Genomic DNA, 25,272 nt, shown 5'->3' with positions numbered 1-25,272 from the left:
GCAATATTATTTGCTATTATTGCATAGCAAAGTTCTATGAAAGAAAATTTTAAGTAATTCTCAGCGATCTTCACAATGTAAGTACAAACATTTTGAGTGAAATTTCGGGTCGTATATAGGCATATACCAGAATTAAACGCCCAACATCCTCCCATTGATTGGAAGTCACAACTCAGATGTGCCGGTCAGCGGCTATTTGCGCTAAGACCTACAATGTAATACATATTTTTTTGTACACAATCATGTGCAACATTGTTTTTGTATGTTAATACCCGTAGTTTAAATACAATTTATCCACGTATGTAAATACTTAAAACGTATTCCACGAAACAACTTTAAAAATACTCTTTTTATCTAAGATTATAACTCACTTTACACTCTATGACTATCAATATATTACGGCCTTTCGAGAATTCGCATTTGCGCGAATAAAATTTACACTTTTAAATAAATATTTTAAACATGGAAATTTGACCGCAAAATAAAATTTTTGGACGCATGCAAAAAATTGATGCCCCTGGGAAAATAACGAATCTTTTTAGAAGTATTGTGCTATATATAAATGTGCAACTGTCAGTGTGACAAATATTGAGACGAAAATTGATTGACAAATCTGTTTGCCAATCAGAAAATGTCCTAGAGATTGGCGTTTACGCCAAACGCGAATTCACTAACAAACTTTATGTTTTAACTACGCCATCTTAGAGTTTGCAACAACTTGGTTAAATCATAAACGTTTTACATAAAACTCGCAATATTCAGCAGTGAAGAAAGAAAACAACGGCTGTTCCTTCCTCTTACATCGCTACTGAATATCAAGAGTTTAACTGTAGAACGTTCATGATTGAACGAAATTGTTGCAAACTCTAAGATAGCGCAGTTAAAACATGAAGTTTGTCAGTATTTTGACGTTTGGCGTAAACGTCAATCTTCAAGTCTTTAATTTAAAGCTTGGAGTGCACGATTCTGATACATTTGATTAACATTTTGTGCGTATTTATCCATGCGGACAACATTAAGATTACACTTATTTTGTATATTTTCCATAAAAATTAAACAAATGGACAGTTGAGCTACTCAGAGTGCAGTCAACTGGCCAGAATAATTGCGGGCCAACTTTGTAGCGCGTTTATTAACCAGAATGTTGAATAGGAGTTTTACTCAGAATATTGGTACAAAAAATTAACGGAAGGGGTTGGACCATACCGCGTTAACTAAATCGAGGGCGCAGGCGGCCATTTGCCTTGCAAATATAAGGACAATCCACCCACCGGCCAAAATATATCATCACTTAAAGGTTGTCCTTCAAAAAGGGTTAACCTTGAACTCTTAGCGGAAAACAGATGATGGGTGGTAACTTATATCATGACTTGTTCTAGTCCAAAGGTTGCCGGAGAAGAAAGAAGATTTGCTGTTGCAAGTCATCTCTTTTGTCCTAATACCCATCATCCCTTGCGCGCTCACAGTGTTAGGTTCAATGTTTTCGAAGAACAACCTCTATTGAGTTGGCTGTATACGATCTTACACTAACAAAACGCGGCAACGGTAGCATATTTCAACTCAAAGTGGCGCTAATGTTCATTTCATTTGCTGTCAATATTTCTATCTATTCGTTAAACATCACCATTCTTCAGTGACTGACTCCTCGAGCTCGTCATACCCCCCTGAAATCCATTGTTATTGTTATGAAGAGACTCGTGACATTTTAAAAGTTCGTTGAGATATGTTTGAAAGGAGTTTAGAGCAGCATTAAACGCGGGCGTACCAAAGCCGTGCGTTACCAGCCCAAAGTGTGTAAGTCCTTTCAGAACGGATTCTGGCAATGTACTGTTTGATAGACGTGTTGTCGGGTAAGGATCTTGACTCAGTACATCTTGAAGTTCTTTGGTGATTTGTCTAAATAAGAAAAGACTCGATTCAACGTCCAGCAATAGTGTAAATAACATGACGTAAAACATAAAGTAAAACATATCATGAATTACACAAGGAGAAATAATGAAACAATTTTAGAATATATTTCGCTATTGAGGACATTCTTTAACTTTTCAAAACAGAGTCCTTGTGTTTTCACAACACATTTGGCAAATTTTGTACAACATCGCTTCAGATTCAACTACAGGGTGTCTAAAAAAACGCAACCACTTAAATATGCAAGAATATTAATATTGTTGGGGTTTGCACCATAGTTTTAGCATTTTAAATGAAGGATTAAGAGCCATTTTCAATTCCCAGAGGTGCTTATCTATTGCGCTTTAAGTGGTTGCGAGACATCCTGTATTACATATTTACTGGTATATGCAATTCAAACATACTTATTACTGATTCCACTAAGAATAGCTTGTAGTGGTTCAACAATGGTTTCACAATTACGAGGAATTTGTATACGAGAAAATTCTTAGGGAAACACAATGTTCAAATGCTTTATTGAATATATAAACAAAAGAATACTAAATTAAGTTTTTCTTCACTAAAACATGGATATGCAAATATTCTGAAATACTCGTTTTAACATGTTATTGTAGAAGCAAGATTGAAATCCGACAGTCGAAAGTTTCAAGTAATATTTACCAATTTCGAGTGGTCTGAAAGTCCGTAATGATGGTTCAAATATCGATCTAACATTTTCAAATGAATCCGTCGGTCGGTTGAACAAGTTTTTATGCTTTATTTGGGCTGCTGCTCTGAGCTCTCGCTTTGGTGAAATGCACACGTGTTATGGCAACATTACATGCAGCGTTCCTCAACGTTTACGGTGAGTAAAGTTATCTAAATTGCCAACTTTATAATAGATATAATTGTGCATTGCTGGGTTCTATCTGATATTGGTGTTAATGTGCATACCAGTACACGACAATCTATTACAACCGTTTCAACTCAAGACCTCACGGCCATTCGTATGCCGACAGCCCATCCGCAAGAAAAGTTAGATTCTCAAACTTGATAGATTGCCAAACTTCGCAAGTAGTTTATTTAGATAGGTAATCCGTATACACTGACATGCAGATTATGAGACGAACTATTCCAGGTGTTCTCTCTCAGATGGATAGAGGTCCATTTCTTGTGTATATCAAATCAATTCGTGAAATAATTTCATTCGAAAAAGCCGGCCAAATTTTCATCCATTGTTACCGTCTGAATACCAGAACCAGACGAATTTGAACAGGGTTCCAAATTCGTCCGGATTGCAGGAAAATTTATTTACGGCTATCGTTCTGTAAATATGTTGTTTAATAGTTCTCGCCGCAGCAAATTGCTCGGCAAATATGAAAAATAGGCCTCCAAATTTTGAATTCGCGGGCATAAGGACTGGGAGCAAAAATATGGAATACCTGGCCAACCTAACACTCAACAATAAATGCCATATAGAAACTACCTTGTTTTATGTTACTTGATGCATGATTTGGACTTCCACAGGACAAGAATAAACACTATTTTTAAAGAACGGGGCAGTTCTATGCACTAAAATTGATTGTCCATAACAGATTTTTAACATAATGCACTATTCGCCTGGTATTCTATAATTGTATATAATTGTGATATTCTATAAATTACTGCGAAAGGTAAGGACTTACTTGCAAGCCAGTATGGCGTTCTTTCTTGTATCATAATCCGTAGTTTCTTTTTGTGTCTTCGCTACGTGCTCTGATAATGCTTGTGTAGGGAACTCTGATACACACACGTAGTCGAAATCACCCGCTAAATGAGCAGCTTCACCTACAGGTTAAAAATAAAAATTGACGGGTGCGCTTCGATGGGGAGAACGTGGAAATTTCATACAAGTTGCAAGGCAACTATTTTTTTATACGTGCTACTTTGAAGTGGATTCCTAATTCTTACCTTCCACTAACGATGTTAACAACGTCACTTGCGCCGCTTTCCTTCGCCCGGCCGGTAGCGATAAACCAATTTTTTCTAATTTTTCCCGTAGACATTTACCACCATTTTTCGACTTGGCTCTGAAAACAAGCAACGACATATGTGACCCACCTCACTGACACACATCCTAAGCTAAACACTGCGTGCGCGGGATCATTAAACACCCTCCCACTTGTACATTCTCGTTCCCCAGCGATACTCGCCAATCCCTTCATACCCCATCATTTGCAGTGAAAACCAACCACCCCCCTGAGTATATCTCCAGTAAATATATTGAGACACTGTATCGGCGGAAATCTTTTAAAACATACCCTCGCAACGTACCGTCTTAACACCCCTCCCAGTAGGGATGCATTGAGACATTCCGGATGCGAGAGCCTTCGACGTATTTCACCGACAGTCACTTTGTATTTGGACGTGGAACTTAGCAACGATAAGCGGCCTGGGACCGAACAAAATACATCCGAAGGTTGCACAGGCAAACTTGTATCGATGTCCTCTTTACTGTCTTCGTCTTCCAGGCTGTATTTGACTGAAACAAATCGATAGAATCAGTTCTCAATTAGACATGCAGATTTGTGCTATCTTTGCAAAAGGCACTATACGTCACACTTGCGTATTCGGGTTAAAAAATGGGCCTGGTATCAATTGCTTCAAACATTGTTGAACTATGTTGTTGACACATGTTTCCATTAGGACACAATTCTACAAACGTACTTACTATTGAGGTCGAAAGTGGTGAGGGTTTTGTATTGTATGTTAATTTGCGCAAAAGTTATTTATATTTTATCGTGATTCGTGTTAGTGCTTGCATGAGAGATTTTTTATAAATATCTCATTCGCACCTGCTTAATTTGGGATGAAATTGTAGGATGTCATTATTAATCTAATGGTTGTTGTTATATTTGTACATTGGGCTTCGAGATTCGAATCTCGTTATTTCCTGATATGCGATGACGTGAAGATTTAACGACGGTTGACTGTGTCGACAATCTTGCAGGGATTGGGGCGAAACCTATGGGATATTCCACTAGCATTCATTTACCCGCAACTTTATGCCCTGCGTACGCATCACAGTAGGGATGGATTTACTGGAAGGTTGACAGAGCAGCAAAGAGAAGCGTGCGAGTTAGGGTGCAAATTCGGTTATCAGTTGTAAATCTCGAGGATTATGTAGGGATGTTATCAAGATTATAGCTTCTTGTTTGATGATATTAGATAAAACAGGACACAGCTTGTCACTTGCTTTTTCTTAATATAGGCGTCATCCTCAACCCACCCTTGGGAGATGTGTGATATATCTACAATCATGGCCAAAACCATTGACTGCACTCTAATATATTCGGCACGCCTGATCTCTTCAGCTATTAAACGTTAACGTTCTATTACATAATCCCCCCGCCCCTAAATCAATGTTGAGTTTCCGCTTAATTGATTAAATATGTTTTAGGTCACTATCCAACATTGATTGGTGAGGGAAAGGAGGAGAGGGGGTAGAATTTTTTATTTTATTGGAGAAACCGTTTAAAGATGACGAGTGTGAATGACGAGTTAAAAGTGTCGGGGATTGTGGGTGTAGGAAATAGATGTGATAACGTGATGGGGCAAATCTTTGCCCTCAGTCAAAAATGACACATCGATTAAATTTACTCGATCATTCCACTCAAAATACAAAGTCCTCAAAGATATGTGTGTTGTCAAGAAAACTCTCGAAAATTATGTTTCGGGTTAGTCAAAGGGGCACTTCAAACGTCTCTCGTTTGGTATTTCTTGAAATGTATTATTACAGTAATTTAATTAGGTTTATCGCAAGCGCACATGGCTCTTGCAAATTGCTTATCTAAAAGTTCAAAAATAGACGACTTACTATCACGTGAAATTCTTGATGATGGAGGCTCAAGTGACTAAAATTAGAAGAAAAAGACGGTAGTTAATATGATTGATCTGATTAACATAACATGATTACTATTTGATTAAAGTAATCTAACTGTTCTGTCGATTAATCAAGTCGGACAAAAAATTTTCATTTTTATTCTGTAAATTTAAAAAAAATCAAGCCTCACTCAATGCCGCCCACGCTGTGACGTCATTAGCTTCAAATATTTTAGCGTACTGACGTCATTCTTTGGTGTTATCTTAAGTTGAGGGCGTAACACTTGAATATTGGTGATAAAATATTGTCATTTCTGGTAATGATATGTCTTCACGGAACACGAAGATCAAAGTTTAATTACACGGCATATAATTCGACTGTTTCAAATAAGAGTCCAAAACTCGGTGGAATATTTTGCGAAAAAATTTCCATGAACACTTCCCGACTTTGCTAGATTACCCCTATGGTTTGAAAACGAGGCGGGCAATGAAATAACGACGATTATTGTCAGTTGAGTAGGGTAGTTTTAATTGGTAGACAGCAAATGAAGAAGGTGTCTATATAGACATCGAGTTATCCCACAGACACAAGTCACTATGTTATTGATTTCACTGCTGACGTGCAGACTGTCAACTCACTCAAGAATTTTTTCAATGGGTAGCTCTCTCAGTTAAAATTGTCTTTTCAGAATTGAACAGGGGTAACTGGATCACTTAAAGAATTATGCGGCGGTTTTGACTTCTAACTGGATTAGAATTTCTGTAGCAAAAGTGATACAAAGCTCGATATAAAGCAAGCTTCGTACTGCAGTTTCCAAAAGGGAATTGAACGCAAGTGAAGCGAATTCGCAGTTCTTACTGCACATCAAAGCAGCTGTGGATAGTTATATAATTCTGAAAGTGAGATTTGGAAAACGATAAGAAGTTGAAGTATTTACAATCGTTCCTTTGCGTATCACTGCTTAATCACAGTAGATATGTCTGTGGTAGAAGGAGACTTAAGTCGTAACCCATTCGAGTATGGTCAAGAAGAGTTTTCAAGTAATTCGGTAAATTCGTATATTCCAATTATGGAGTTCTAACGCTTTCATTGAAACCGTTGTCCACTTGGAATTTTTTCACTTTTTTGAGCCTAAAGTTCCTTCCCAAGGAAACAAACCAAAAGCCAGTGAAAACCGTCTTGCATGTTTACAAAAATTTTGTATTTTCGGAATGGTAGATGAGGTCTATGTGGTCAAGGTCAATCAAAGAGTATACTAGTTCCCGACCGATAGCAGTGAAACGAAGCGATAAAAAATCGAGTACATGAACAAAAAACCGCAGAGTTCAATGCAGCGCAATTCATACAGATTATATGATAGGATCCACAAATAGGTGATACACGACTGACTCTGCATGTTATGTGTTTACTGAATGTGGGCTGCCATACGCTCTATCTTCCTTGGAAATTTTGGATTTGAATAGGAGTTTGCTGAGTACAACGACAGCAAGAATGTGCTCGTCAACAACAGCCAAAAATGAAGAAAAACGTAAATGAAATGGTCTTTAGTATGATACAATTACGTAGTTACTGCAATTGCTTCGTGACCTTCATCACGATGAAAGTTGGGTGGCAGTTCACTCGATTGATGTTACATTTAGGGTGTTTAAGAGGCAAATTAAGTGCATTGACGTATATTTCAGCTCGAATGCACCGTAATAGATCAATAAATCATATTCTACCGTTGTCATTGCCGTTGATAGTCTCCAACTGACCCTCTAATATGTGCAAATTTACGAGCAGACAAGCAGTTAAACGACAACTTCGTTGATAGAGGGCTTTAGCAATGATTACGAGTGCGAAATTCGTGCGTTTTCGCGCGAAACTCGGTGCTGTTTGCTCACGCCATCTGGCGAATCACGTAGTCATCGGGCTTTCGACTGTAAAATTGATCTATTTCGTACAAGGGACGAAACGTACTGGAGACAAAACACGTTTCGTCAGATGGCGTAAGCAAACAGCACCAAATTTAGGGCGAAAATGAATGAATTTCGTACTCGAAGTCACTGCTAAAGCTCCCTAAAAATTCGATAGATGATAGCTTAAGTACGAACTTGCAACGATTTAACTCACCTGAGGTGTGCTTTGTCCACTTAGTTGCGTAGGCGGTAATATATCCATGGGTTCGTTACTTAATCGAATCGGATCATGGCGTCGCGAGTGGGGCCCGTAATGTCCATTTACTAATTCAGGACTAAACTGACTCACCGTGGAGTCCAGACGTTGTAATTGATCTCGTTGTCTTATAAGTCTATGATTAGTGTTCGAGCTCGGCTGCTGATGTGTTGGATGCTGCTGTTGTGGATGGAACGCCGACGCAGTTTGCCCAAACGGCGTTGATTGTTGAAAGTGATCTATCGAATGCGTAAAGTCGAAGCGTTGAGGCGGTTGTTGGTAGTGAAGCGGAGGGAACTGTGGCGGATAATACGGACTGGTGTGTGGTGGAAGTTGTCCCGCGAGGATATCTCGCAAGTCGTGGCCTTGCGGATGCTGTAGAGTAAGTCCCGAAGTGGTGACACTGGAGCAGGCGTTGAGTGGAGTGGAGACTGGATTCACGCTTGTTGTCGTGCTTGCGCAAGGCATAGCGGGAAGGCTACGTTCCTGGATAAACAAAAATAATCATTTAAACCAAATTTTTTCAGCAAATTAAACGCAATAATTTATTTTCCGTGTCCAAATAGGTCCACGGTGCTGTATGGAAAAAGGTCATGGGATTCGGAGCAAATACAAGCTGAAACTAGCTGGAACTTGAAGATGCAAATGAAAGGTAGATTGAAAGAGAAAGGTAAATTGAGCATAGCAATGTTCGCTCTCTTCCTTTTGTTGTTTTTACTTTTGTCTTGGTGTTTGTCTAAACACCACGTCGTAACCAAGCTATATAGAGTGAACTAGCCTGCAATGTCAGAGGTGATTAAACTGAAAAGGTTTTTCAATTTGTTAATTCGAAAGCAGCCTTTGAAATCTTCCATGAAATTATCAAAAATTGTTAGGGCAATGTCAAAGCAAACCGGAAACGTTGCAAAATAATGCAATTCAGCTCTTCCTATATAGTTAAACGCCAAGTCAGGCAATTAATGCAATGGAATTTACAATTCCGTGCAGTAATATTTTCACTGTTATTTAAAAGATAGTTATATGTTTTTTCCAATAACCAGACGGCAAGACACTGAGTTTGTTTCTCTACCATCAAAATAATCTAATTTAGATATTTTATATGTATATATAGGTATTTATATATATTTTAGATAAATCTTAACCTATCTGTAATGCGCATGTGAGCATATTTGAATGGAACTTGCGCACTATAAATTAAATTATTATTATTATTATTAAAACAAAGTAGACCCTTGCGAAATATTGACCGCTATATATCTCGATAGTATCGCGGGCTCGCTGTTAGGAATAAGATTGCAGAACCTGATTTAGCGTTACACGCAATCAGCAAAACCGCCTTGACGTGGCATCTTTGCATGGCTTGTGGAAACTCTGGGGTCGAAAATGACCAGTTATGCCCCATGTACTTCGTGTTTTTTGTCTGTCAACAAGATATTTGCTACTTACAAGTGTTTTAACTGTCTCAACATGACGTAGTTGAGCTGACGATGTAAGAATTACCGATGTGTAAATAACTGATGTATATATAGTCTTATATAGAATCAACGGATATATAATTTTTAATTGGGAGAAAAAAAAATAGTTGAATATGCATTTCAAACTTCGCATCGAAGACAAGACAAATAAACTCAGTTTGAAAAATTTATACGATATTCATTAGTTCTTAACTAAAAATTTACCCAAAGGACATAGAACAGAGTGATGCATCAGCTTAGAGTAAAAAAAAAGGGGGATTTAACCGAAATGGCAATGTAGGAAGTAAGATTTGATTCTTAAATTTAAAAAATGCAGCGAGACCAGGTTAATGCACCAGTCACATGCACGCACACAGCCGAGTCGCCGTTGTGTATCCCACAATAGCGTGCCCTTGAAAATTAAAATCACGTTCATATGATTCTATCCTTTTCATGTTTCAAACTATAAAATTTCTAACTGTTGGACGATGCCCATTGCTATTTAACAGGAATATCATTTGTAAAACTATGTGCATTTTGTATAATCTCTAAAAAAAATAGAGTATTATCATTTGGTCTTTGTCTTAAGTAGCCTAAGCAATCATGGGTGACTTCGCACGTAGGAACATTTATAAACTGTCAGAACAAGATTTGCTTTAAATTACCATTTATGCTTTCGCACATATCATTTCATACTTAGTTCAAGCAACTGTGTATATATATATATACTACATTAAGGCCCGTTTACACTTTGAAAGATATGCACGAGTGAATTAATTACGGATGTTCAAATTGTAGCTTGTTCACTTCAAAGCATTCGTAACTAATCAGTCGTTCACATCTATCAAAAGAAGAAAATCGCAGCAAAATAAAATCGCAGCAAATAAAATCGCAGCAAAAATTGCAAACCAGCCTTAAGTTAAGTGTATACCGGCCTTAACCTGTACAAGAACTATCTTTTGTAAAATGTAGCACTCCTAATTATATCCTTCTAGATCCAATTTATTCCTTTTGGGATTAGATCAATCAATAGATTATGCGTGTGTATTGTTCTGCGTATCTTTGCTATAGATCTGTGCATCCATTAACCTACACGACTACACGCTATTATATTTTTAATGTGATAAATAACCGTATGATAAATTCAAAGCGGTTTTACACTCTTATAAACTCGATAAATATGACCTGCGATTATTTTCAAGGTAGCCACGATTAATCCGGAAGATTTTCAACATATATATGTCATGTGACTATATATATATAAATACAGCTATAAATATATAATGTATATATGATTTATGTATACACTATTAACTCCAACATATATAATCTCTATTCAAATGTGTAATGCCATGCATGCATTTCAAAACGGAAATGATACAATTATGGAAACCAATACGTGGCCTTGCAGTTGTATTGAGGAATGCAAATGTTTAAATATAGAAAGTGTTTTACCACGAAAATGATAAATTGCTTTCGAATGAATAAAGCTTTATCACGCATAGACAATGGTTTGTATCAGATTGCTGAAAAATAAAACACTATCGACTGCAACTTTTTACATTTGCCGTAATTTCCCCCCTTGATCTCACCTCGAATAGGGCTTGCGTGTTGTCAAGTTTGTTTATCAACTCTGGACTTGTTGTAGTTGTTGAAAGTGATATCGGAGTTGGTGGCGGACTCAGGTCTTCTGGCGAGATGTGTTGTGCTTTTGCTACGGTGTCTGAATGAAGTCCGTCAAATTGACTTGGAACATTCAATGTGTCCAGTTCGCTGGCCATGGTTCAGTATAGACGCCTGTGGACTGTCTTGAAGTTCTTCAGTTGCGAATACTGGTTCCCTGCTGTACCTTCGAGGTACGACCTAAGGTCGTCTGGGAAAGGCTGCTAGTCGCCTCAGGGTATCTTTGCGAATAGGACATGCACCTAACATCTACAGCCAGCCTTGAGCGTTATGGCGGAATGCAATGTCTGCTTTTACCTTGTTGGGGCTTGTGTCAGAACATAGGTCAAGCGGATCGGATTACACAGGACTCTTGCAAATCAGCATAAACTTCAATGGCGGTCCAAGACATCTATTCATTAATATCTTGTTGTCACCTTTTAAACACCCTGATTATTTGCAAATGGCTTAAAAACACACATCGGTGTAAACGAAATAGCAGGCTGGCACCAATTGGTTGAATGGCTTCCAACTTTTAACCAATCAAATTCGCCGTCTCAGGATCCCCGTCAAATGGTTTGTTTGAATAAATCGTCGCAGACTTTGATACACGAATGCACACAACAATAAAGAGTTTCAGTTGGAACCAATTTGAATTTTGAAAAGCTTTCTAAATCTGTTTTACTTTTCACGGCGCGTGCCTTGTATAGCATGAGAAACGATGTTTTAAATCACATTTAAAGCGTTTCAAGCGCGAATCTTCGTGTAGGTGTTTATTTTGGCAATACTCGGGTGGCATTTCCTGTGCGGATAATTAAAACAACCTGACACAGCAAAGCACAACTCACTCAAACGAATCGTCTATGTACACGAAAACTACACATGTTTACAAACATCGACTATATATTTGTCTCTGTGTATATTTGTTATAGATAAACTTAAAGCCGACAGAAAGCTTCGTTGCATATATGCTTTAAAAATGCGGTTGTGGTTAGGTGAGATTATGCTGCCCATAAAGTTAAGTTTTTTGCGGTCTTTGCATGTATTGAGATATAAAACGGAAATATATATATTTAGTTTAATACCCTAACAGGAATATTCCATTGGAGCTAATCGAATCAAACGCCCCCGAAATCTTGTGTAAACATCCATTTTAAGTAAACGCTGCATGCATGTCGGCAGCTACCTTGTTATTCAATAAAATCCGACCCAATATATACAATCCGTTCATTTCTTGTTTTTCCTGATTGTGAGAGAGGCAAAATGTCTGATTGAATGCGCTGATCACTATACACAGAACTGGACTATCGAATCATTAACATAAAGAGCACAAGCGGCTGGTTGTATAAAAATGTGGTTAACATTTAATCCACCCAAGTTGTTAACAGGATTTGCCAATCAGAACCGTGTATTTTCGAGTTTACCATAGATTTGATTAATTAACCAATGTAGCGAGGATAACTTTAAAATGTAACTTTTTTAAATGTAGCGAAGCTTGCTTATAGCGAGTTTTAATTCAGGCTACCATTTATTCAGATAACGAGATATATTGTTGTGTATATGTTGTTCCAATGATCATCCTGGCACGTTTTGCGGCTATTTATTTATCAAAAAAAACTCTATCAAAACCGTAAGCTAGGTAAATATGATATATTTAAAAAATTTACATGTCCTAAAAGGGAAGGTAGGAACTGTAAGCCCGTTGCTAGACACCTCGACCCAACATAGTAAATTCTCCCTGCATTTTCCTAGAAGTGCAATAAATCGATGCCGCAAAAGCATCGCCCCATATTGCACGCTGGATACAAACAAAACCCCGCATGGTATCCTACAAGGACAATCGATTTAGCATAATATAAAACCTTCCGGTCGGCATAGCTCACATGGAATTATATTTGCAAGTCTTAATCTTTAGCGGTATTGCACATATTGCACGTGTTTGCAAGGTCAGTCGACATTTCCTTTTTCTTAGAAAAAACGTGTATTGTGTAATAGCCTGAAGGCCGGCAGGAAGACTGTTCCTCTTGGTGCAAACCGGTAAATTAAGATCAATATTGTGCCAATTCCAGCAGTGATCGTAATGTATGTTTTCGAATGGCCACCATTTTGTTGACATGTTTATTGGTAATTGCTTGAACGGCTTATGTAACTAATAAAGAAAGGTTTATTCTTTAGCTGCCGCACCCTAGCGAGATTGGTTCTCAGGGAGTCGCAAGGTCATGCATTCGATGTAATATTTGGGCGGTTTTCTTTCACAATTAACCAAATGTGCATAATTTTCTAAATGCAAATACGACGGCATATGCTCGACGGTCATAATTGTGATGGGCTAAAATAGGTTTACAGCGACGAGTGACGTATGCTGTTTATTAACACGCCGCGAGTAACCCCACGTGCTGTAAGGCCATGTGCACGGATCGTTATTATAAGTGTCTACTCTTCCTTTATCGTATACAAGCTAGCATGCGAACACAGGACCGCAAGCTTTCGTATAGTGGCTTGTGTCAATCGCGTTCGCTTGACGTACCAACTTCTCACCCCAGAATACCAACATGGGGAGCATATGTAACAAACAATGATGGCGGAAATGAAAATTAATCAAAACACGTGCATTGCCAAAGTCGTTTTTTTCAAAGATACATTGTGTGATTACATGTGTGGCACTGTGGCTATATATACTTGTCGAATAAAAATAGAACGTTGGCTTTTTAAGATAATAACGCTTTTACACGAATCGAAAGTTATCATCTTTCTCTTAAAAAGTCTCTTCAGCTAATCTAAATATGATCGTCCTTTCTAAACCATAAGCCTTTTAAGCGCGCAAGGGCTCATGGGTTGTAGGCCCTCGCGGGGGTCTTACGTGCTTTTAAAGCTAGTTAGGTTTCGAAGTTCCGCGTGTATATCAACCATTCTCGCGATAATATTCCGACATTTAGGGACCTGTTTACATGGAGCGAGTTATCCCGGCTAGGCGAGGAAGAAACTGCATATAATGAAAGACTAATCAGGTTAAGCCTTTGATGTGCCTTTTACCTCGCCTGGACGGGATAACTCGCTCCATGTAAAAAGGCCCTTAGAATGGGACAATGTGCCTTTTGATGTTGTTTTGCCCTAAGGCGCAAGTGGCCGCGCGCATCGTAGTTACAAATGAGTCTTCGAATTAACAGAAGGAATTATAACTGCTGGTAGAGATTATTATGAGCACGAGTTTACCAGGATGGATTATAGCATCGCATACGTTAATATAGAAGTGGCACACTTAGTTTTCTGATTCAGTCCGGTATATATAACGGAAACTTACGTGCTGCTGCAGTTATCTGTGGAATTCTAAGTGCGTGGTCTCTGAGAAATATTGCTAAGTGCAACCAGGGTGACCGATATTTATGGGCCAATTTCCAGCGCGTTCTAGACACATTTGATATTCGCTTCTCGTCATGAAAACCAACTCGGTGAGATAGAATATAGTGCTTCGTAAAGCGCTTCGACCCGCCTCGGTTGTTTACACTGCATTGCTTTTCAGACGTCCCTTGTGAAACGCCTCAGGCGGTGTAAGACAGACGTTTAATACGAATTTTCTGTCCGTTTATAGTTTACGTAATATATTCATATAGATAAAACCCAATATTGCTATATTCACTGGGGAATTTTTTATCAGTAAGCAGGCTTCCTGAGGATTTTATTCGCTTTTTTACTCGCTCAATCGTGGGCACATAAAAATACCATATTTCACATTGTAACATCATCGACTATTGTGAAGAGTTGTACGATACTCGAAGACCGACAAACTATTAAACATAATCTGCATATAGCTAATGATCGCATGCAATCTAATTTTGTTATTAATTAAGTAAAAGTATGCAGGCCTTGCAAGAGTCTTTTATTTCTCTTTGAGATTTCATTTTCTGCCTTGTTTAAAATTAGAACCAAGTATGTAACTATCCAAATGCCATATATTTGTGTGGGGTAGAACTCTTTGGATCGTAAAAACATTATTCTTTAAAAAGATAGCTATTAAAAACTATTCAAAATTGTAAATTGTAAACCGTAAATATTTCCTGCCTATACGTGTAAAATAGTTCTCTTCCCTTTCTTTTTAAAATGGAAAACCAACCATGAATTGAACATGAACAATGTTCTTCATAGACTATAGCCGGATAAAGATATTCGTGGTGGCGTTATAAATAGTCTGTGCAAGACTTTACACTTTCGTATGCTCTTGATATATATAACAATTGACAGATTATCAAGGTAGGTTTCTCCCTGGAGGCATTTTAAGCAAGTGAGTGCTTTGTTTGGACATTACAAGTAGATTGTGTTCTATAATTGGCCAATTACCTTTTGATTTAATTACTCTTTTTGAATAGACTGACGTGAAAGGAAATATACTTTGATAAAAATTCTTCGTTGTTTAATAAGATATTAGTAAAAGGCCTAACTATCCTCGCTCTCATTTTGTATGTAATACACAGGCGATGTTCGTCAAGATTGTAATAACAAGATCGCAGATCAAGATAGTGTATTATAACCAAGAGCATCGATCCCTTTAGTTCACAGATGTGATTTCATTTTCCTATGCATATATCCAAGAGCATATATATACTGTTTCATGTCAAACTGATAAACAGTATGTGTCCCAGTTCTATTCTACGGTTGATACTGAAGTATTTCACAAGAATTTAATTACAAACTCATGTAGAATATAATTAAGAAAACTGGCCAACGATGAAATGTTAGAATATACTTTAACTTTTGAATGTTACTATGCGAAATTTCATTGCCATATCGTGTTCCAATTTCAAGTTTTACGAGTATGTAAATGATAGATTTCCTGATCCCAGTACAGCTGGGGGTTCACAGGTATAAATAAAATGAAGACAAAGAATACTTTTGCCTATTTATAAAAAATATATTTAAACCTGCATGGCTTCCATAAGTATTGGACACGCTTTCCTCTTCAAAACCTTCAGTGAATACATGGGAAAATTTCCTTCACGGTCGATTATGATTCTGCATGTCTATCGCCTTAAGTCATTCTTGGCCTTACACATTTTTGCATTTACTCAGTCGTAACTATCCGTCGAAGATTCTTTATTCATATAACTGAGTGTAAAATTAGTAGGTGAGGATATATTTTTCCCCGGTCTTCAAAGGTGTTTCTTCCTGTGCCAAAAAACCTAATTATACATTTGACAAAGATTTTCTCAGTTTTCTAATATATATAGTTTCCTATATTTAAAATATCTCTTTTTAAACCCTCAATCTTATCATAGATTGCTGCGTTCAAACACTTTTATCTGGGACAATAAAATCTCGTGTCTTTATCAATAGGATAATTTTCCCCTAAGGGTACGCGGCAAGATACTATGGGCTGCCACCACACATGGAAAATTGTATTGGTTTCCCATAAAAAAATAATGATGATAACTGATTTTTTAGGACTACTGAAAGATCTTTTAATATAAAAACCGATGTAAATTAAAAGAAGCTTGTTACTACCACATTTTTTCTATTATTTTTCCTGAAGGGTGAATTCAATGTGTGTATATGTATTAATATACACCTTCATGATATAGCTAAATGTGTATATCATTCTTTGTCTTCGTGTTTTTGCGTGAGAAAAATTACCATTGCTTCTCCCCCATTGTATAGTCAATCTGGGTTATAGTTTCATGGATAATACGTTAATTTTTTATTCGTTATATATGTGTTATTAATTCTAAACGAACATCACTTTGTCGATTTTTTACCTTTGTTACCCCTTTTACTGCATGCTTGTGCATGTTCGTCAATTATATTAATACATATACGCGTGGGGGTAATTATCTTCACAGCACTGCGAGTTAAGCAATAGAATATATTTCAGATATTTTAACAAGCTTTGTTCATTTCCTTAGCCTGGCACGTTGCAATGAAGGAGAAACTGTACAAAACTGGTTTTATTGCATGTATAGTACGTAATAACAAAATGAGTAATATGATTATAATATCCTGATATAGTCCCGATTCGGAAACGCCGTGTTTTCGTATAATCTTTTTAAGGACAAAAGTATTTCATTATCAAAATGCTTCTTATACATGCAGTAAAGTTTATCATAAGGCCTGTTTTATAAATACCGGAGTTCGGATAGATAGATAGAAAGAAAGAAAGACTTGTATTGTGCAATAATGTCAAAGCCTCGTTCCTTGCTTGACCGAGTTTTACCGTTTCTCTGGCTCTCATTGCGTTTTCCGTATTCCAATCATATTCCGATCTGACAGTAGGTAGACAGCCTTCTTATAATAGTATTTTGTGAAACGTATGTTTGGTTTGAATCAAGTTTTTTTCGATGCTATTTGCTGCTTGTTTAATCCCGCCTGTGGAGCATGTCAAATAGGAAAACCCAGTGGGCGGAGTTATTTCTCAAAAAAGATCAATCTTTTGCAATTTGCATCATAAGTGCATCTTCTTCATTCACAATTATGTTTACGGAAATATAGTTTCACGACAATGCCAAGGTTCGTAAAGTCACGCATATGTGTTCGAGCTTGTTTTAAGGCAGATAAACCCCACACTGAAACGATTGTTGCAAGCAATCTCACAAGAATGACACTGTCGAATTAATATATATCTTCACACGTTGTACTCTTTTAGACAGGGTTTGCAAACTTCGTTCTTCTATTTGAGTTGTCACCTTACACAAAAGACCGGTTGAGACATACATGCATATGTCAGGATAATTCCGTTTTCGTTTACGCTTGTTTACAAAACAGTATTAGATTTCTTTATAGTTTCATTTGCGTGTGTCTGCCCAAGTCGGAACGTTTCCCGAAATTTCTCTAAAGATATACCTCTTTTGACCGCGGCATTGAACACTTTCAACAAGGCATGTTCGTTCTGAATCGTAGGTGTCCGCATGCAATATAAGGTTACCTCCTATTCAGAAGACTAAGTAGGGAAAATACTTCTAATATGAATGCCATTTATGTTTGTTCGTTTTAGTTCATTTTGAATCGAGTATAGATCTACATGTATAGCTAGTTACCGTTCTAATGCTCCTGGCTGTGGCTCTTATTTTAAGATCGATGTCAAGCATTATATATAATTGCATGTCTGCCGTTCTTCTGCGGCTATAAAAGAAGTTCTCTCAACTCTTAGAAAGTCCTTATTCCTTAACAACATAGATATATGACATGCAGAAACAGATCGCGTTGTAGTATAGTTCCGCTATAACGCAGTATAGATTTACGATGTTATCATGAATCGTATACAGATTCAGCAATCAGTGTGGATCAAATCGCAATATATCTTGTCATAACTTTGCTCTTTCCACTTGCTTGATAATTGCATAAAGCCTTCGTTCGATGAAATGCATATGCCAGTTCAAATCCTGCTGTAGTCGACTTTCGTATTGACAAAACAGCGTTGATCTTTTGCATGAATAAATTGCATCGCGTACGGTATATATAGACTCCAAATTTTCCGCGTGTATTTGCTAAATTTAACTATAGCTACAGCCGCAAGCTTGGGTGCTTTCAAACACATAGCACGTATATACATAAAATTAGCACTCTTATAAAGAAGCATAGAAGTAGGCTACAACACATTCAATGGACAGGAAATCATAGTTTCGCTATTGTCACGCGATCTTTCCTAAAGGCAAGCACAAGTTTCGAAAAAGATTCGCCACTATGCCACTAACCTGACAGCAATCTGACCTCATCGGCAACGCAGGATGTAGAATTCTTTTGCAGATCTTTGAGGGTTTGTGTCGAGCTTTTGGGAGGACAATGCGTGTATAGGCGACGCTATCTACCGTCGAATTGACAGAGTACAGTAACTCATGGCTGTATATACGACGACTTTGTGCAACGAGTGACCTAAAAAGCCTTATCCGTGTTGCTTAGAAGTGGTGATGAAGTGCTTGAGCAGTGCAAGGCCACATCAAAGGCACGCCGATGCAACGATACTAAAGCCGACCTGTTACTGATTATAATAGAGGATCACGGAACATTTATGTCGTGATTATTCAAATTAAAAAAAATTATGTCCGAATTAAACATATATTAACCGGTGACTGCGCACAATTATGTGGGCTGGTTGTAGGGCGTCCCCTCCCCCCCCCCCATTTGGAGGGAAACGCCACCTTACTGCTGCGTTTGAGCGCTGTAGATCAAAGTTCAATTGAACTTAAGCCTCCTTGGAATTACATGCGAGTGTAGTCCTTGTTGCTATTAGACAGAATTTCAGTCCATATATATATTCAAAATGAGTTGTGCGATTGAAGAGCCTGCCTTTAAACAATACGAAAGGATTTCGATGTTTCTAGCAATATAGATATAGCCCTTTTAGAAATCAGTGAAAGTCTTGTTATATATACCCTTCGATACTTTATGTTATCGTGTACAGAAGCACGTACCGATTCATTGAGCTATCCACGTTCGCAGTTTGCAAGATTGCTGAGCGTCTCTGACAGTACAACCGCTCACTGTTATGTTTCCCTTTTCCCTTTGGGAAAATGACAAAGGCATTCATATATTTGTACTGTATCAAGCTCTTCTTATCAAAGTGAAACTACAATATGCGCCAGTGGACAAATCTCTTTACATTTCATGGTGTAATACATTGTATGGAAATCAGCTCAATTCTTGATAATTTGTCGACCATTAAAATTATTTTAAATTATGCTATTAAAGAAGGCATGATCAAAGACGGTCATTCTGTGTCGTGTTAAGGGTGTATATAATATTTTGCATGATTCTGCTTTTGTTTTCAAGAGGATTCTGTTTTCTGTTGAAAGTTGCTGCCTATACGTCACGTCTTAAAATGAGCATAAAACCGGCTCATCAGCCTTGTGCTCATCTAACCTTATCATCCTACATTTCTCATCTAAATCTGCCAGAATTTCTGCCACCTGTTAAGGACCCAACCGTTCGGTTCCAAGTTGAATTCGAAATTGAAAATCTTGCCCTCACTACTACCCAACGAGTAAACTTATATCGGAAAGTATTTCCCATCTACCAGCATCTAATACATAAAAATATTCTATATAGTATTGTCTTTGAAGTCACTAGTTATTACGAAATTATTTTGCTAAATTCCAATTATATGGAGTTTTTTCCGGAAGCATGGGAATTTGTTTCACATTTTTATTTGGTTTTAAAACGTCGACACTACCGGTAGATATATTGTCGAGCTCCGCCTACCCTGGAACGAAACACTTCATTTAATATAAGAAAAACACGAGTCGTGCTGGTGAATAACGTCAGTTTGAGGTAAACTGCACCCAGACAGCGTTCAAATGTGATGTTCGACTCGGTGTGATTTTACAACCGTCTACGTAACCTCATGCTTCGTTTCTGCGCAACCTGCTCAGTTTATATTATGAAGTTCAGTTTATATTCACTTTGTTTTGACAAAGCACATGCAATCACTGTGTCTTTCAGGGCTGGATATGTGCGATAACACAGAGAAAATAACACAGAGATATATAATAGCTACTCTGCAGATTTGGCAATCTACGTTTATTTAGTATCATTAAACTCTGTAATATATTCAAGTTGCTAAATCTTCTATATTCATAAATGTGCATGGCAGGCAGATAGCCGCATATATACAATCGCTTATTGATTGGGAATGCTTAATGATATCAGATTCAGTATTATCATTTGTCTAAAGAATGCTCTATAGTATACACACATCTAAGGATTTATACCAAGTGCGTAATGGCTTTTGATAGCTATAAGTATTTTTAAAAAAACGCAACAAAACTTATAATAATTAAGTGTTACAATTTTCTAAGGCGAACAATTGCTGAATGTTTGAGGCTTCGAAGTTCCAACCACCCTGGCTCCGGCTTCTTCATTGTCTATAATGGCTTAATTGAGTCATAATTACCAACTCTTTATTTAAGACTTTTAAAGTTAACATCTTCATCTACCACAAGATCTATAAAAAACTGTCCAATTTTGTATTGCACAATTTCGTTTTTTTGACTGAATAAAATTTATCACATTTACGACTCGAATAATTACAGAGTTTTATAACAATTAAAATATTTAGTAACATTCAATCGTTTATATATGGCGCTATCTTTCTCAAATAAAGCAACAGCACTTCAAATTATATAAAATTGCATTGAAGTACCTGCGATTGCTTTAGGTAGAATGTCGTAAAAGAGAAGCAGCAAAAAAGAATGTATTTTTTTAGATAATAACCCATGCAAACGTAGAGCAAATATGGATTAAAGAGAGTTCAAATGATTCCTGTCTGCATTATGTAATCAAGAGTCAGCTCTTAAGTGCCGACTGGATGCACGAGTCATGGGGTTCAGCACTTTTTTAGCGTCTATATATTGAAGGTCTCGTTGTGATGATCTTTTAAACAATTGTCACTATAGCTTAATCCTTTCAGGACATGCATAGTTTTCTGTTCTCACCGCAATATTTCGCATGGGTCCTTCGTGGTAAAGGCTCTTGAATTGTCCAAATTGAAGTCATGTGCATTGCATATATAGGCTGTGTCTGATTGTATGATTTATGGAATGTATAGACTAGTCTCAAGTACCGTAGCATTTTAATGTCGTATTTCATGGGGCGTCTCAAAGCGGTTTCCGCTTTGTCAAAACCTGGCATATCGTATTTGATATCGAAATACGTCCATGTCGGTCAGCTAAGCACACACAGCCTTTTGCACCCGTAATCTTTGTAGAATATAGATGCACTTGAGTTCTCGAACGCAAATGGTGTGTGAACGCCTCCTATATTGGCCGATCCATGATCTTTGGACATGAACAAAGTTTTTGCGTTTTTCACGCAGGACTTTCCAGTAGAGTTTTTGGTAACCTTGTTCCTTCGAAAGCACACCTATCTTTACTTATTTACCAATTGGATTTCAGAGGATTATCTCATATTCTTCCATCGCCTAAATTTCAGCACCGCACATGACGGAGTTTGAAAAACTAACTTGGTGTCATAAAAATCGTTCATGGTTGCAGCTTTGTTGCATGTATTCTACAAGATTAGTCTATTAGAGAACATCTTCATACTGGGCAGGATCAGTGGCGAACCCCTCGATATTTACGGTCTCACATACACTGGATAGCGAGCGATCTGTTGTGGAAAATAAGAGCCAGTGGTTTCCTCAACATTAATATATATGGCTGCCATGTTGCTTGTTACCTAGTAAACACTCGAGACCACAAACACTCATGATTTGAATAATTCAAAATGTATTTGGAATAGCATTAATAGCATGTTCAAGTTTCCCCATTCAAGAAATAGAACATATAGGAATCTTCACACTTCTACTTGAAACCACAAAACGGCTTCATTCAGCATATCTTTTAACTTATGGTATTTGATCTCTATACGCATTGCGCATAAACTTCTATTGTTGCTATTATAATTAGTATTATAAAGACTTTTGGTGTCAAACAAATGTTACGTGGTAAAATTAATCGAATCAACAAAATCAACCGCATATGAACATGTGAGATTAAGACTATTATACAGTCCAAATTATTTTGATCAACTAAATCGTTATTTCTTTTCATTATTTCTTAAATTGTTGGCTGGTATTACTTTCTTGGCAAATTTCCAGCCTCCTGGTAACATTGGGCTGCATGATGGTCTTCGAATTTCCTGAGCCGCCAACGTTTGGAATGTGGAATCCTTTAGGTAATCGATTGAAAAGCCGGAAGGTCAAATACCTCCATGAGAGATGCTACCTGTATGCATCATTAAAGATACAATGGCTCTTGTTCTCTTAGACACCCCCCTCTCAGACCTTTGTGAATATCTCAAGGTTTGAAATTCTCAAGAGTTCGCATGAGGTTACACCCTTGTTGATATTTCAAAAACTATTTTTCAAATTACATCACACCCACGCTTTTGGGGGTAATTATCGATCATCATTGTACACACGCTTTTGCTTCTCACCAACACAACATACTTTACTATATATGGTAGAAACAGCGCGCAAATTTGTCAGGAAATCGGAAGTTATTGTGACCATCGTGTCAATTGCCGCAAAATATGCGAAACACAACCCACAGACTACCCCGCGTCGAATTGGAATAATTTGCGCACTTGCGTGTTGCCGAGGGTAAAAGTTGAGCACTATTTATATAACGTCCCGAAACCATTAGTGTAGTTCATCCAAGATATTTTGGGGGGTCACAGGTGCATTAATTCTAATTATTTCCTTATTTTCTTTCTTTGACAAGAGGCATGCGTGATATTGCATAGCCTAATTATCAGATCAATTTACCGAGCAATTTGTTCTTGTCACGATTTGACATTTACGCGCATGCCTGAAAGACAGAGATGGAAAGGCGTGCTGAAATAAACGCGTCATGAAAAATTTGAAGGTTCGTAAAGCCATAGTCTTACAGGGCCTTTGATTTTCCAAGGATTTGAAAAGTAAAAGAATCTGAAAGAGTATTCTCAGCCAACAAGAAAACTTTCTCTCGCATCTATTGCAGAGGCGTACTCTACTTCCAACTTGTAACTGTTCATATTATCTCAATTTGCGCGATAAAATTCTAGCCGCAAACATTTCAATGTATTGCATGCAAGCTAGAATATATTACCGCAGAGATATGCTTTATCGGGAGAGACTGCGATTCTGTTGATCATGATTTGAAACGCTAGCATCAAATAAATGCCGCAGCTGAAAATTATTTTTCGTAATTCTGTTTACACATCTTGTGCATTCGCAGTTTTTTTAATCATCTTTTAATTCACTAAAAGCATCGAAGGAAGAAATTATTTCCGGTCAGCGAGATCAAAAGTAAATGCCTTTTGAATTTCTCGTCTCTTTAACGCCAACTGTGACATCACTTGTATGGATCTGTTCAGGTTTCCCCGATTAAAAGCATGCAGAGTAGCTAAGCGAGGATGAGATGCGTTCAGGCAGTTTTAATGCAGGAAACTTCAACTGTTTACCACGCCCTAAATAGGATTAGTTATTCGCGTCTGTGATTTAGTCCTGTTTAAGACGTCGAACTTTTCATGTGCCGAATCGAATGCAAATGAACCTAAACAAAGACCTTAGCTCATCAACATTAGGTTCGGCGCATCAAAAGTTCGGCGTCTGACACGGGCCTTAGGAAGACAATAATTGATCAAATTTGTTTTTATTGTGTAATTGGTTTTGTACCATTCGACAAAATATTTCAAAAGAGCTTCAAACTTATTCGCATAAACGTCTTTGCACGAGTTTTCCAAATGCCCTGAGGTTCTTGACCGACGTTCTGAATTTGGTCAATGCGGTCAGCTCTCTGCTATACCGTCTGCGAGGGAACCTCGAAGGCCTGTATATGTCGTTTTTCCAACCCTTGGAGTGTTTTTTTTTTTACTTTTTTGTCTATGGAATATCTATTACCACAGTTTAAGTGCGATATATATCGGAATGTGCACGGTAAACGCTTTGTGCGTGCATGCAAACCAGGGAAACTGACGTTTCTCGTTGAAACAATAAATACAAAATATCATTTGCGGCACAAATCATAGGTTTGCGGTTGTAAACCGATTTACTACCATGCCAATTATAATGGTTCAATCTTCGTTCCTTTTCTACGCTTTCGTTTCATAAATCATCACTTTATATGACAATAACAATATTAAGGTTACTAGAATTCTAGAAAATACGCCGTTTGTTTGTGATATGAAATGAGTTCATCATAAATATATATTTGTGTGTCATCATCGTGTATTATAAGAAAGCCTTAGACTCCGCAAAAGTTCCTCAAACAATATTTGTGCATGTTTTGTGGTGTCGAAGATTTCCACGGTAACCAGTCGTTTTATCGTATTACCTGTCCTCAGCACGTGCAGTTTCACGCCGGCATCTTGTCTTAGGTATCGGAAATGACTATGTCAATGAACGCCGTAGTTTGTATGGGATTTTCCTGATTATATTACTAATGAAGTCGTTTTTCTCGTGATGTCGTTCCGGTGCGGTTATACGGGTTGCGATTTTTTGAGCTTCATTTTCGCGTTAACAACCTTGAGTGTAAATATTTTCTCCCAAGGTCAGAAAACCTCGGTTTCATATCAAACGAAATCAGTTCCTGATAAAGTGAAGTTTTCAAGTGCACAAACGTTTCTACCAATTCAACAGCAATGGAAAATAAGAGGTTGAATAACAATTGAAATGCGTAACATGTTTTTTAGTTTCTAAAGTTTATTAGATCATGTAATTTACGAAAACATTTAAAAATTATCGATGGCAAATAAATTATTCAAGTTCGAGAACTACTTAAGCTAGCAGTG

General features: G+C 37.5%; 1 protein-coding gene across 4 annotated transcripts in view; it reads right to left on the bottom strand.

Moving 5' to 3' along the window:
* LOC114522754 (transcription factor AP-2-epsilon-like) overlaps positions 1–25,272 on the bottom strand; it is a 48,726-nt gene continuing 23,454 nt past the window's right edge. For 2 of the 4 annotated variants that reach the window (XM_028543497.1, XM_028543498.1), the window contains exons 3-8: positions 7,862–8,389; positions 5,744–5,780; positions 4,201–4,408; positions 3,838–3,956; positions 3,573–3,714; positions 1–1,896 (exon numbers count right to left, since the gene is read on the bottom strand). In XM_028543497.1, coding sequence (XP_028399298.1) covers positions 1,614–1,896; positions 3,573–3,714; positions 3,838–3,956; positions 4,201–4,408; positions 5,744–5,780; positions 7,862–8,389 — 1,317 coding nt within the window. In that variant the 3' untranslated portion in view covers positions 1–1,613. Of the gene's footprint in view, positions 1,897–3,572; positions 3,715–3,837; positions 3,957–4,200; positions 4,409–5,743; positions 5,781–7,861; positions 8,390–10,949; positions 11,891–18,698; positions 19,120–25,272 lie in introns of those variants that run through there. The other 2 variants (XM_028543499.1, XM_028543496.1) reach the window with 2 other exon arrangements.

This window comes from Dendronephthya gigantea, unplaced genomic scaffold (assembly GCF_004324835.1).
Source record: "Dendronephthya gigantea isolate DGI-Jeju-01 unplaced genomic scaffold, DenGig_1.0 000024F, whole genome shotgun sequence".
NCBI lineage: Eukaryota > Metazoa > Cnidaria > Anthozoa > Malacalcyonacea > Nephtheidae > Dendronephthya > Dendronephthya gigantea.
This window is presented reverse-complemented; position numbering and strand designations above follow the sequence as displayed.